Below are 12,500 nucleotides of genomic sequence, written 5' to 3'. Positions count from 1 at the left end.
AGTGTGGGACAGTGAACCAGAGACCAGCCAGTGTGTGACAGTGAACCAGAGACCAGCCAGTGTGGGACAGTGAACCCTGACTCCAGCCAGTGTGTGACAGTGAACCCTGACTCCAGCCAGTGTGGGACAGTGAACCAGAGACCAGCCAGTGTGTGACAGTGAACCACATTCCAGCCAGTGTGTGACAGTGAACACTGACTCCAGCCAGTGTGGGACAGTGAACCAGAGACCAGCCAGTGTGGGACAGTGAACCAGAGACCAGCCAGTGTGTGACAGTGAACCCTGACTCCAGCCAGTGTGGGACAGTGAACCCTGACTCCAGCCAGTGTGGGACAGTGAACCAGAGACCAGCCAGTGTGTGACAGTGAACGACACACCAGCCAGTGTGGGACAGTGAACCCTGACTCCAGCCAGTGTGGGACAGTGAACCAGAGACCAGCCAGTGTGTGACAGTGAACGACACACCAGCCAGTGTGTGACAGTGAACCCTGACTCCAGCCAGTGTGTGACAGTGAACCCTGACTCCAGCCAGTGTGTGACAGTGAACCCTGACTCCAGCCAGTGTGGGACAGTGAACCCTGACTCCAGCCAGTGTGAGACACTGAACCCTGACTCCAGCCAGTGTGAGATACTGAACCCTGACTCCAGCCACTGTGGGACAGTGAACCCTGACACCAGCCAGTGTGTGACAGCGAACCAGAGACCAGCCAGTGTGGGACACTGAACCCTGACTCCAGCCACTCTGGGACAGTGAACCCTGACTCCAGCCAGTGTAGGACAGTGAACCAGAGACCAGCCAGTGTGTGACAGTGAACCACACACCAGCCAGTGTGAGACACTGAACCCTGACTCCAGCCAGTGTGTGACAGTGAACCCTGACTCCAGCCAGTGTGAGACACTGAACCCTGACTCCAGCCAGTGTGGGACACTGAACCCTGACTCCAGCCAGTGTGAGACACTGAACCCTGACTCCAGCCAGTGTGTGACAGTGAGCCCTGACTCCAGCCAGTGTGGGACAGTGAACCCTGACTCCAGCCAGTGTGTGACAGTGAGCCCTGACTCCAGCCAGTGTGGGACAGTGAACCCTGACTCCAGCCAGTGTGGGACAGTGTCACAGCTGATTGAACACGGTTTTGGTGTCAGTTTGCCTGTGCCTCTTGAGAAAGCTCCAGTGAAGCAGCTGGGTGTGATTTCACTGTTTTAAGGTGCTACATAAATGCAGGTTGTTGTAGGAGGTGCGGCTCCTGAACACTCCAAGCAGCTGATCTTTCCTCGAGTCCAGTACAGCGGATGCTGGAATCTGAAACAAAATCAAGAAATGCTGGAAAATCTCAGCATCTGTTCACTCTATTCTCTCTCCACAGATACTGTCAGACTCGCTGAGATTTTCCAGCAATTTTCTGATTTTGTGGCAATAAATCAGTTTATTCCCAACTTTGTGCAGTTCACTGGGCACACTGCATTTCTGATACAGAAAAACTGTACAAATATCAACTTTATATTGACTCTAAACACCTGACTGGCTCCCATCAAAACTTTCTGAACTTTTAAAAAAGTTTCGCAAACTTTCTGAACTTTTGCTTTGAGGGGTTGATTGGTTGAATTAATGCAATAAATTGTATAGAATTGGTGCAGCCTCTCAGAGTTAGAAACAGTGTGAAAGTTACTGTAAGAATGCAGGAAAGGTTTACCTGTGTGTGTGTCCCGGGAGCGGTTATACTCCAGGTCTCTCCGCTTGCCGCACAGTCCCTGCCCCTGGACCAGGGCTTGTAGCGGGTACTCCGTGTCGCTCTTGGGGTAACAGCGGAGGCCAGCCCCGCAGCGAGGGGTATAAACCCCGCATGGTTCCCCCAGGCTCCGGGCACAGCTCCAGCAGCAGCCGCAGCCCGGCTCTCGCACCGTCTCTGTGCAGCCGGCTGGAGCCGGGCAAGCCGCGATCTGCTCATCGCTGCACGGGGGGCAGCGGAAAGCCACCTCGGGGAAGCCCCCAGTCCCTGCGGCCAGGAGCAGGAGGGCCAAGCCCAGCCCTGAGACACCGGGGCCGGAGATTCCCATCCCGGAGACTCCCATCCCACACTGAACACAGGGATAGCACACAGCACTCTGCCCAGCAGGTGGAGGCACCACTGGGTCCTAGTGCCCACTGGAATACACTGCACGGCATTGCTGGGTCCTAGTGCCCACTGGAATACACTGCAGGGCATTGCTGGGTCCTAGTGCCCACTGGAATACACTGCACGGCATTGCTGGGTCCTAGTGCCCACTGGAATACACTGCAGGGCATTGCTGGGTCCTAGTGCCCACTGGAATACACTGCAGGGCATTGCTGGGTCCTAGTGCCCACTGGAATACACTGCAGGGCATTGCTGGGTCCTAGTGCCCACTGGAATACATTACAGGGCATTGCTGGGTCCTAGTGCCCACTGGAATACACTACAGGGCATTGCTGGGTCCTAGTGCCCACTGGAATACACCGCAGGGCATTGCTGGGTCCTAGTGCCCACTGGAATACACCGCAGGGCATTGCTGGGTCCTAGTGCCCACTGGATACACCGCAGGGCATTGCTGGGTCCTAGTGCCCACTGGAATACATTACAGGGCATTGCTGGGTCCTAGTCCCCGTTGGAATACACTACAGGGCATTGCTGGGTCCTAGTGCCCACTGGAATACACTACAGGGCATTGCTGGGTCCTTGTGCCCACTGGAATACACTACAGGGCATTGCTGGGTCCTAGTGCCCACTGGAATACACTACAGGGCATTGCTGGTTAGAACCTTAGTTAGGCCGTGCTTGGAATATAGTGTTCAATTCTGGTCGCCACACTACCAGAAAGATGTGGAGGCTTTGGAGAGGGTACAGAAAAGATTTACCAGGATGTTGCCTGGTATGGAGGGCATTAGCTATGAGGAGAGGTTGGAGAAACTTGGTTTGTTCTCACTGGAATGACAGAGGTTCAAGGGCGACCTGATAGAAGTCTCCAAGATTATGAGGGGTATGGACAGAGTGGATAGTCAGAAGCTTTTTCCCAGGGTGGAAGAGTCAATTACTAGGGGGCACAGGTTTAAAGGAGATGTACGAGGCAAGTTTTTTACACAGAGGGTGGTGGGTGCCTGGAACTCGATGCCGGGGGAGGTAGTGGGAGCGGATACGGTAGTGACTTTTAAGGGGCGTATTGACAAATACATGAATACTTTGGGATTAGAGGGATATGGTCCCCGGAAGGGTAGGGGGTTTTAGTTAAGTCGGGCAGCATGGTCGGTGCAGGCTTGGAGGGCTGAAGGGCCTGTTCCTGTGCTATAATTTTCTTTGTTCTTTGTACTGCCCACTGGCTACACCACAGAGCATTGCTGGATCGTAGTGCCCACTTGTGTAATTTTAAGATAGCTATGAATAAGGATGTCAGGACCTTGTGGGAAGGTACTAAATTGATTGATCTGACGAAGATGATCGATGAGGGTAGAGCAGTGGATGTTGTCTACATGGACTTTGGTAAGATTTTCCACAATGTCCCTCAAGAACAAAGAACAGTATAGCACAGTATAGGCCCTTCAGCCCTCCAAGCCTGCACCAATCATGATGCCTGTCTAACTAAAACCGTATGCACTTACGGAGTCCGTATCCTTCCATTCCCATCCTATTCATGTATTTGTCTAGTTGCCCCTTAAATGCCGCTATCGTACCCGCTCCCACCCCCTCCCCGGGCAGCGCGTTCCAGACATTCACCACCCTCTGTGTAAAAAACCTGCCTCACACATCTCCTCGAAACTTTTCCCCACGCACCTTAAACCTATATCCTCTAGTACTTCGTGCCTCACAAATTTGATAGAATTTTTTGAGGAGGTAACTAGGTGTGTTGATGAAGGTAGGGCGGTTGATGTCATATACATGGATTTTAGTAAGGCGTTTGATAAGGTCCCCCATGGTCGGCTTATGATGAAAGTAAGGAGGTGTGGGATAGAGGGAAAGTTGGCCGATTGGATAGGTAACTGGCTATCTGATCGAAGACAGAGGGTGGTGGTGGATGGAAAATTTTCGGACTGGAGGCAGGTTGCTAGCGGAGTGCCACAGGGATAAGTGCTTGGTCCTCTGCTCTTTGTGATTTTTATTAATGACTTAGAGGAGGGGGCTGAAGGGTGGATCAGTAAATTTGCTGATGACACCAAGATTGGTGGAGTAGTGGATGAGGTGGAGGGCTGTTGTAGGCTGCAAAGAGACATAGATAGGATGCAAAGCTGGGCTGAAAAATGGCAAATGGAGTTTAACCCTGATAAATGTGAGGTGATTCATTTTGGTAGGACTAATTTAAATGTGGATTACAGGGTCAAAGGTAGGGTTCTGAAGACTGTGGAGGAACAGAGAGATCTTGGGGTCCATATCCACAGATCTCTAAAGGTTGCCACTCAAGTGGATAGAGCTGTGAAGAAGGCATATAGTGTGTTAGCTTTTATTAACAGGGGGTTGGAGTTTAAGAGCCGTGGGGTTATGCTGCAACTGTACAGGACCTTGGTGAGACCGCATTTGGAATATTGTGTGCAGTTCTGGTCACCTCACTATAAGAAGGATGTGGAAGCGCTGGAAAGAGTGCAGAGGAGACTTACCAGGATGCTGCCTGGTTTGGAGTGTCGGTCTTATGAGGAAAGGTTGAGGGAGCTGGGGCTGTTCTCTCTGGAGCGGAGGAGATTGAGGGGAGACTTAATAGAGGTTTATAAAATGATGAAGGGGATAGATCGAGTGAACGTTCAAAGACTATTTCCTCGGGTGGATGGAGCTATTACAAGGGGGCATAACTATAGGGTTCATGGTGGGAGATATAGGAAGGATATCAGAGGTAGGTTCTTCACGCAGAGAGTGGTTGGGGTGTGGAATGGACTGCCTGCAGTGATAGTGGAGTCAGACACTTTAGGAACATTTAAGCGGTTATTGGATAGGCACATGGAGCACACCAGGATGGTAGGGAGTGGGATAGCTTGATCTTGGTTTCAGATGAAGGTCGGCACAACATCGTGGGCCGATGGGCCTGTTCTGTGCTGTAATGTTCTATGTTCTATGTACTTGACTTTTCTACCCTAGGAAAGAGCTTCTGACCATCCACTCTGTCCATATCACTCATAATCTTGTAAGCCTCTATCAGGTCTCCCCTCAACCTCTGTCATTCCAGTGAGAACAAACCGAGTTTATCCAACCTCTCCTCATAGCTAATACCCTCCAGACCAGGCAACATCCTGGTAAACCTCTTCTGTACCAAAGAACAAAGAACAATACAGCACAGGAACAGGCCCTTTGGCCCTCCAAGCCCGCACCGATCATGTGTTCCTAACTAGACCATCCGTTTGTATCCCTCTATTCCCAGTCTGTTCATAGAAATCATAGAAATCATAGAAACCCTACAGTGCAGAAGGAGGCCATTCGGCCCATCGAGTCTGCACCGACCACAATCCCACCCAGACCCTACCCCCACATATTTACCCACTAATCCCTCTAACCTACGCATCCCAGGATTCTAAGGGGCAATTTTTAACCTGGCCAATCAACCTAACCTATGTGGCTATCAAGATAAGTCTTAAATGATCCTAGCGTGTCTGCCTCAATCACCTTGCTTGGTCGCGCATTCCAGGCCCCCACCACCCTCTGTGTAAAATACTTCCCCGCATATCTGTACTGAACCTTGCCCCCCTTACCTTGAACTTGTGACCCCTTGTGTTTGTCATTTCTGACCTGGGAAAAAGCCCAGGTCAACCCTCTCCAAAGCATCCACATCGTTCTGGTAATGTGGCAACCAGAATTGTACACAATATTCTAAATGAGGTTCTGTACAGCAGCAACATGACCTGCTAATTTTTATACTCAATGTCCTGACCGATGAAGGCAAGCATGCCGTATGCCTTCTTGACTACCTTATCCACCTGCGTTGCCACTTTCAGTGATAGGTGGACACGTACGCCCAGATCTCTCTGCCTGTCAATACTCCTAAGGGTTCTACCATTTACTGTATAATTCCTACATGTATTGGACCTTCCAAAATGCATTATCTCACACTTGTCTGGATTAAACTCCATCTGCCATTTCTCCGCCCAAGTCTCCAACTGATCTATATCTTGCCCATGGTAGGCTCATCCAGAAGTTTAAGATGCATTGGATCCACAGTGACTTGGCCGCTTTGATTCAGAATTGGCAGAAGTCAGAGAGTAGTGTTGGAAGGGTGTGTTTCTGGCTGGAGGTCCATGACTAGTGGTGTTCTATAGGGATCCATACTGGGACCCCTGCTGTTTGTGATATATATAAATATATAAATGACTTACAAAGAACAGTACAGCACAGGAAACAGGCCCTCCAAGCCTGTGCCGCTCCTTGGTCCAACTAGACCAATTGTTTGTATCCCTCCATTCCCAGGCTGCTCATGTGACTATCCAGGTAAGTCTTAAACGATGTCAGCGTGCCTGCCTCCACCACCCTACTTGGCAGCGCATTCCAGGCCCCCACCACCCTCTGTGTAAAAAACATCCCTCGAATATCTGAGTTATACTTCACCCCTCTCACCTTGAGCCCGTGACCCCTCGTGAACGTCACTTCTGATCTGGGAAAAAGCTTCCCACCGTTCACCCTATCTATCCCCTTCATAATCTTGTACACTTGGATGAAAATGTAGATGGGTGGGTTAGTAGTTAGTGTAAAAGGTTGTCAAATGCTACAGCAGGATATAGATCAGTTGCAGATATGGGCGGAGAAATGGCAGATGGAGTTTAATCCGGCCAAATGTGAGGTGCTGCACTTTGGGAGATCAAATGTTAAGGGTAAATATACAGTTAATGGCAGGTCCCTGAACAGCATTGATGTACAGAGGGATCTTGGGGTTTGAGTCCATAGCTCCCTGGAAGTGGCCACACAAGTAGATCGGGTGCTCAAGAAGGTGCATGGCATGTTTGCCCTTATTGGTTGGGGCATTGAGTACAAGAGTCAGGATGTCATGTTGCACCTTTATAAAACTTTGGTTAGGCCGCACTTCAATTCTGGTCACCACATTACAGGAAGGATGTGGAGGCTTTGGAGAGGGTGCAGAAGAGGTTTACCAGGATGTTGCCTGGACTAGAGGGTATGAGCTATAAGGAGAGGCTGGACAAACTAGGGTTGTTTTCCCTGGAGCGATGGAGGCTGAGGGGGGACCTGATAGAAGTCTACAAAATTATGAGAGGCATAGATAGGGTTGATCGTCAGAATCTTTTTCCCAGAGTTGAAATGTCCAACACTCGGGGGCATGCACTTAAAGTGAGAGGGGGAAAGTTCAAAGGAGATGTGAGGGGCAAGTTTTTTACACAGAGAGTGGTAGGTGTCTGGAACACGCTGCCAGGGGTGGTGGTGCAGACAGATACGATAGGAGCGTTTAAGGGGCTTTTAGATAAGCACATGAATATGCAAGGAACAGAGGGATATAGACCAAGGGCAGGCAGAGAGGATTAGTTTCATCTGGCGTCATGTTCGGCACAACATCGTGGGCCGAAGGGCCTGTTTCTGTACTGGACTGTTCTATATTCTATAGTTTCCCCACAGGACCCCGCTGGGTTCTAGTGCCCACTGGGTTCATGGCCTGGGTGCCTGCAAGTTCTAGTGCCCACTGAGTTCACTACAGGGCACTGCTAGGTCTTAGTGCCCATTCCGTTCACTACAGAACACCACTGGGTCCTGGTGCCCACCAATTTTATAAACGGCAAATCACTGGGTCCTAGGGCCCATCTGCTTCATACCAGGGCACCTTTGATTTCTAGTGCCCACTAGGTTCAACTCTATTGCAGTGTTGGGTTTGATTATCACTGGATTCCCTGCCAGGGCAGCACTGGGCTCTTGTGGACACTGGATTTATTGTCAGGGCAGCACTGGGTCCTAGTGCCTATCTATCTATCAGTGGAATCTATTTTGATTGCATTTGGTACTTATTGTGAGTTCAAACCACAGTCTGACTTTATCCAGACGTACCTCACTTATAAGCTATTATAGAATGTTTGTTCTTTCCTACCTTGGATAGTAAAGTTTATTTTTATTTGTTCAAAGCCCCATGGAATGTTATGGTTTAATCACCCAATAATTGTCTTCAATCTCAAACTTTCTGTACTTCAAACAAAACATGATTGGTGGCGAAACCGATCTCTCCAACAAGCCTGGGGGGTCGGGCCAATGATCCTATAGTGGGGGCTCATCCGTGATTGTGAATCCACAAATAATCAGGAGCACTCGGACTTGCTGAGGTTAAGGTTGATAAGATTTCTGAGGTGAATTTTATGATACTGATTGAGAAACAGAATAGATTTGTTAATTAGAGTCATAGTTTTAAACCCCGAAGCTAATCCCAATTGCCCGCGTTTGGCCCATATCCCTCTATATCCATTTTACCCATGTAAACACTTTTTAAAAGACAAAATTGTACCCGCCTCTACTACTACCTCTGGCAGCTTGTTCCAGACACTCACCACCCTCTGTGTGAAAAACATTGCCCCTCTGGACCCTTTTGTATCTCTCCCCTCTCACCTTAAAGCTATGCCCTCTAGTTTTAGACTCCCCTACCTTGGGAAAAGATATTGACTATCTACCTTGCCTATGCCCCTCATTATTTTATAGACCTCTATAAGATCACCAGTCAACCTTCGACACTCCAGAGAAAAAAGTCCCAGTCTATCCAGCCTCTCCTGATAACTCAAACCATCAAGTCCCGGTAGCATCCTAGTAAATCTTTTCTACACTCTTTCTGGTTTAATAATATTCTTTCTATAATAGGGTGACCAGAACTGCACACAGTATTCCGAGTGTGGCCTTACCAATGTCTTGTACAACTTCAACAAGACGTCCCAACTCCTGTATTCAATGTTCTGACCAATGAAACCAAGCATGCTGAATGCCTTCTTCACCACTCTGTCCACCTGTGACTCCACTTTCAAGGAGCTATGAACCTGTACCCATAGATCTCTTTGTCCTGTAACTCTCCCCAACGCCCTGCCATTAACTGAGTAAATTTTCACAGAGGAGAAGGACCTGGGTGGATGTACTGCGGGCGTGCGGTGGACTGAAAGGATTGAGTATGTGGATTTTAAGAAAGAGGTTGTGCTGGAATCTTTGAATGGCATCAAGATAGATAAGTCGCTGGGTCCGGATGGGATGTACCCCAGGTTACTGTGGGAGGCGAGGGAGGAGATTGCAGAGCCTCTGGCGATGATCTTTGCGTCGTCGATGGAGATGGGAGAGGTGCCAGAGGATTGGAGGATTGCGGATGTGGTTCCTATTTTCAAGAAGGGGAATAGGGATAGCCCAGGTAATTACCGACCAGTGAGTCTAACCTCAGTGGTTGGTAAACTGATGGAGAAGATCCTGAGGGACAGGATATATGAGCATTTAGAGAGATTTAGTATGCTCAAGAATACTCAGCATGGCTTTGTCAAGGGCAGATCGTGCCTTATGAGTCTGGTGGAGTTCTTCGAAAATGTGACTAAACACATTGACGAAGGGAAGGCGGTAGATGTGGTTTATATGGATTTTAGCAAGGCGTTCGATAAGGTTCCTCATGCAAGGCTTCTAGAAAAAGTGAGAGGGCATGGGATCCAAGGGGCTGCTGCCCGGTGGATCCAGAACTGGCTTGCCCAAAGGAGGCAGAGAGTGGGTATAGATGGGTCTTTTTCTAAATGGAGGTCGGTCACCAGTGGTGTGCCCCAGGGATCTGTTCTGGGACCCTTGCTGTTTGTCATTTTCATAAATGACCTGGATGAGGAAGCGGAGGGATGGGTTGGTAAGTTTGCCGACAACACGAAGGTTGGTGGGGTTGTGGATAGTCTGGAGGGATGTCAGAAGTTACAAAGGGACATAGATAGGATGCAAGACTGGGCGGACAAGTGGCAGATGGACTTCAACCCAGATAAATGCGTCGTGGTCCATTTTGGTAGGACAAATGGGATGAAGGAGTACAATATAAAGGGAAAGACTCTTAGTACGGTAGAGGATCAGAAGGACCTTGGGGTCCGGGTCCATAGGACTCTGAAATTGGCCCTGCAGGTGGAGGAGGTGGTTAAGAAGGCGTATGGTGTGCTGGCCTTTATCAATCAAGGGATTGAGTTTAAGAGTCCGGGGATAATGATGCAGCTATATAAGACCCTCGTCAGACCCCACTTGGAGTACTGTGCTCAGTTCTGGTCGCCTCACTATAGGAAGGATGTGGAAAAGATTGAAAGGGTGCAGAGGAGATTTACAAGGATGTTAGAACAAACAAAGAACAAAGAACAATACAGCGCAGGAACAGGCCTTCGGCCCTCCAAGCCCGTGCCGCTCCCTGGTCCAAACTAGACCATTCTTTTGTATCCCTCCATTCCCACTCCGTTCATATGGCTATCTAGATAAGTCTTAAACGTTCCCAGTGTGTCCGCCTCCACCACCTTGCCTGGCAGCGCATTCCAGGCCCCCACCACCCTCTGTGTAAAATATGTCCTTCTGATATCTGTGTTAAACCTCCCCCCCTTCACCTTGAACCTATGACCCCTCGTGAACGTCACCACCGACCTGGGGAAAAGCTTCCCACCGTTCACCCTATCTATGCCTTTCATAATTTTATACACCTCTATTAAGTCTCCCCTCATCCTCCGTCTTTCTAGGGAGAACAACCCCAGTTTACCCAATCTCTCCTCATAACTAAGCCCCTCCATACCAGGCAACATCCTGGTAAACCTCCTCTGTACTCTCTCCAAAGCCTCCACGTCCTTCTGGTAGTGTGGCGACCAGAACTGGATGCAGTATTCCAAATGCGGCCGAACCAACGTTCTATACATCTGGAACATCAGACCCCAACTTTTATACTCTATGCCCCATCCAATAAAGGCAAGCATGCCATATGCCTTCTTCACCACCTTCTCCACCTGTGACGTCACCTTCAAGGGTCTGTGGACTTGCACACCCAGGTCCCTCTGCGTATCTACACCCTTTATGGTTCTGCCATTTATCGTATAGCTCCTCCCTACATTATTTCTACCAAAATGCATCACTTCGCATTTATCAGGATTGAACTCCATCTGCCATTTCTTTGCCCAAATTTCCAGCCTATCTATATCCTTCTGTAGCTTCTGACAATGCTCCTCACTATCTGCAAGTCCTGCCAATTTTGTGACGTCCTGTTGCCTGTTGCCTGTTTTGTGTCGTCCTGTTGCCTGGATTGAGTGGCATGCCTTATGAGGATAGACTGAGGGAGCTCGGTCTTTTCTCCTTGGAGAGACGAAGGATGAGAGGAGACCTAATAGAGGTGTATAAGATGTTGAGAGGCATAGATCGGGTGGACTCTCAGAGGCTTTTTCCCAGGGTGGAAATGTCTGCTACGAGAGGACACAGGTTTAAGGTGCTGGGGGGTAGGTACAGGGGAGATGTTAGGGGGAAGTTTTTCACACAGAGGGTGGTGGGCGAGTGGAATCGGCTGCCGTCAGTGGTGGTGGAGGTGAACTCAATAGGGTCTTTTAAGAGACTCCTGGATGAGTACATGGAGCTTAATAGGATTGAGGGTTATAGGTAGGTCTAGAAGGTAGGGATGTGTTCGGCACAACTTGTGGGGCCGAAGGGCCTGTTTGTGCTGTAGTTTTTCTATGTTCTTCTATGTTCTAAGTCCTGCCCTGGTTCAATCTACCAAAATGAGATGATAGAGAGAGAGAGAGAGAGAGAGATCAGACAGCATGAACTGGCCACAGAAAAGCTTAGGTTGCAGAGTGAAAGACTCTCGTAGGTTGGATGAGGAGTGGTGTCCCATTCTCAGCTTTGATATAAAATGATCTTTGTCATTGCTTAAACTCACTGAAGGTGGAGTTGAGAGATATTTTATCCATTAGACAAGGTGGCTACAACACTGCAATGGCCAAGAGGCACTGAGCGCTCATTCTGCAAGGTGTTTTGGGCAGGAAGGCTATGGACGTGTGTTTTATTCTTTCAGAAGAGCAATCTTCAGATTCAGAGGAGATTTGAACTGCAGTACCGAATGCTCATGAGTTTATCCCTGAAGAATATCTGCTCAAATTTCAGCCTTTAAAGAAAAGGTCAAATGAAGCATTTGTAGAATGTGCTGGGGAAATGTGGGGCCGGTGGTTTCGATCACTGAAGTTAGAACAAGTCAAATTCAGCAAAGGAGCACCAAGGGATTGATTACGAAAGGGAAATAGAGTATGGAAGTAAGCCAGCAGGGAAAAGAACTGACTGTAAAAGTCTCTATAGATATGTAAAGAGAAAAAGATTGACAAAAGCAAATGTAGGCCCTTTACAATCAGAAACAGCAGAATTCATAACGGGGAATAAAGAGATGGCTGAGGAATTAAATTTGTTCTTTGCTTCAGTCTTCACAAAGGAAAACATGAATAATGTACCAGAAGTTCTGAGAGAAACAAGTCTTAGTGAGGAATTGAAGGAAATCAGCATTAGTAGAGAAATGGTTTTGGGAAAATTGATGGGATTGAAGGTGGATAAATCTCCAGGTCCTGATAATCTTCATCCCAGAGT

General features: G+C 48.7%; 3 protein-coding genes across 3 annotated transcripts in view; 2 read left to right on the top strand and 1 right to left on the bottom strand.

Annotated features, from left to right (window-relative positions):
* Positions 1–2,101, bottom strand: part of LOC144503458 (insulin-like growth factor-binding protein 2) — a 55,356-nt gene extending 53,255 nt beyond the window's left edge. The window contains exon 1 of the mRNA XM_078227789.1: positions 1,692–2,101. Coding sequence (XP_078083915.1) covers positions 1,692–2,070 — 379 coding nt within the window. The 5' untranslated portion in view covers positions 2,071–2,101. The remainder of the gene's footprint in view (positions 1–1,691) is intronic.
* The window catches only part of LOC144503448 (natural resistance-associated macrophage protein 1-like), a 432,123-nt gene that overhangs the window by 229,665 nt on the left and 189,958 nt on the right, over positions 1–12,500 (top strand). The gene's annotated exons all lie outside the window — the stretch shown is intronic.
* LOC144503459 (basic phospholipase A2 PA-12C-like) overlaps positions 1–12,500 on the top strand; it is a 118,180-nt gene that overhangs the window by 29,922 nt on the left and 75,758 nt on the right. The window lies entirely within an intron of this gene.

Source organism: Mustelus asterias, chromosome 14 (genome assembly GCF_964213995.1).
Source record: "Mustelus asterias chromosome 14, sMusAst1.hap1.1, whole genome shotgun sequence".
NCBI classification, from domain to species: domain Eukaryota; kingdom Metazoa; phylum Chordata; class Chondrichthyes; order Carcharhiniformes; family Triakidae; genus Mustelus; species Mustelus asterias.
Note: the sequence above shows the minus strand (reverse complement) of the source record. Positions and strands in the feature narration are given on the sequence as shown.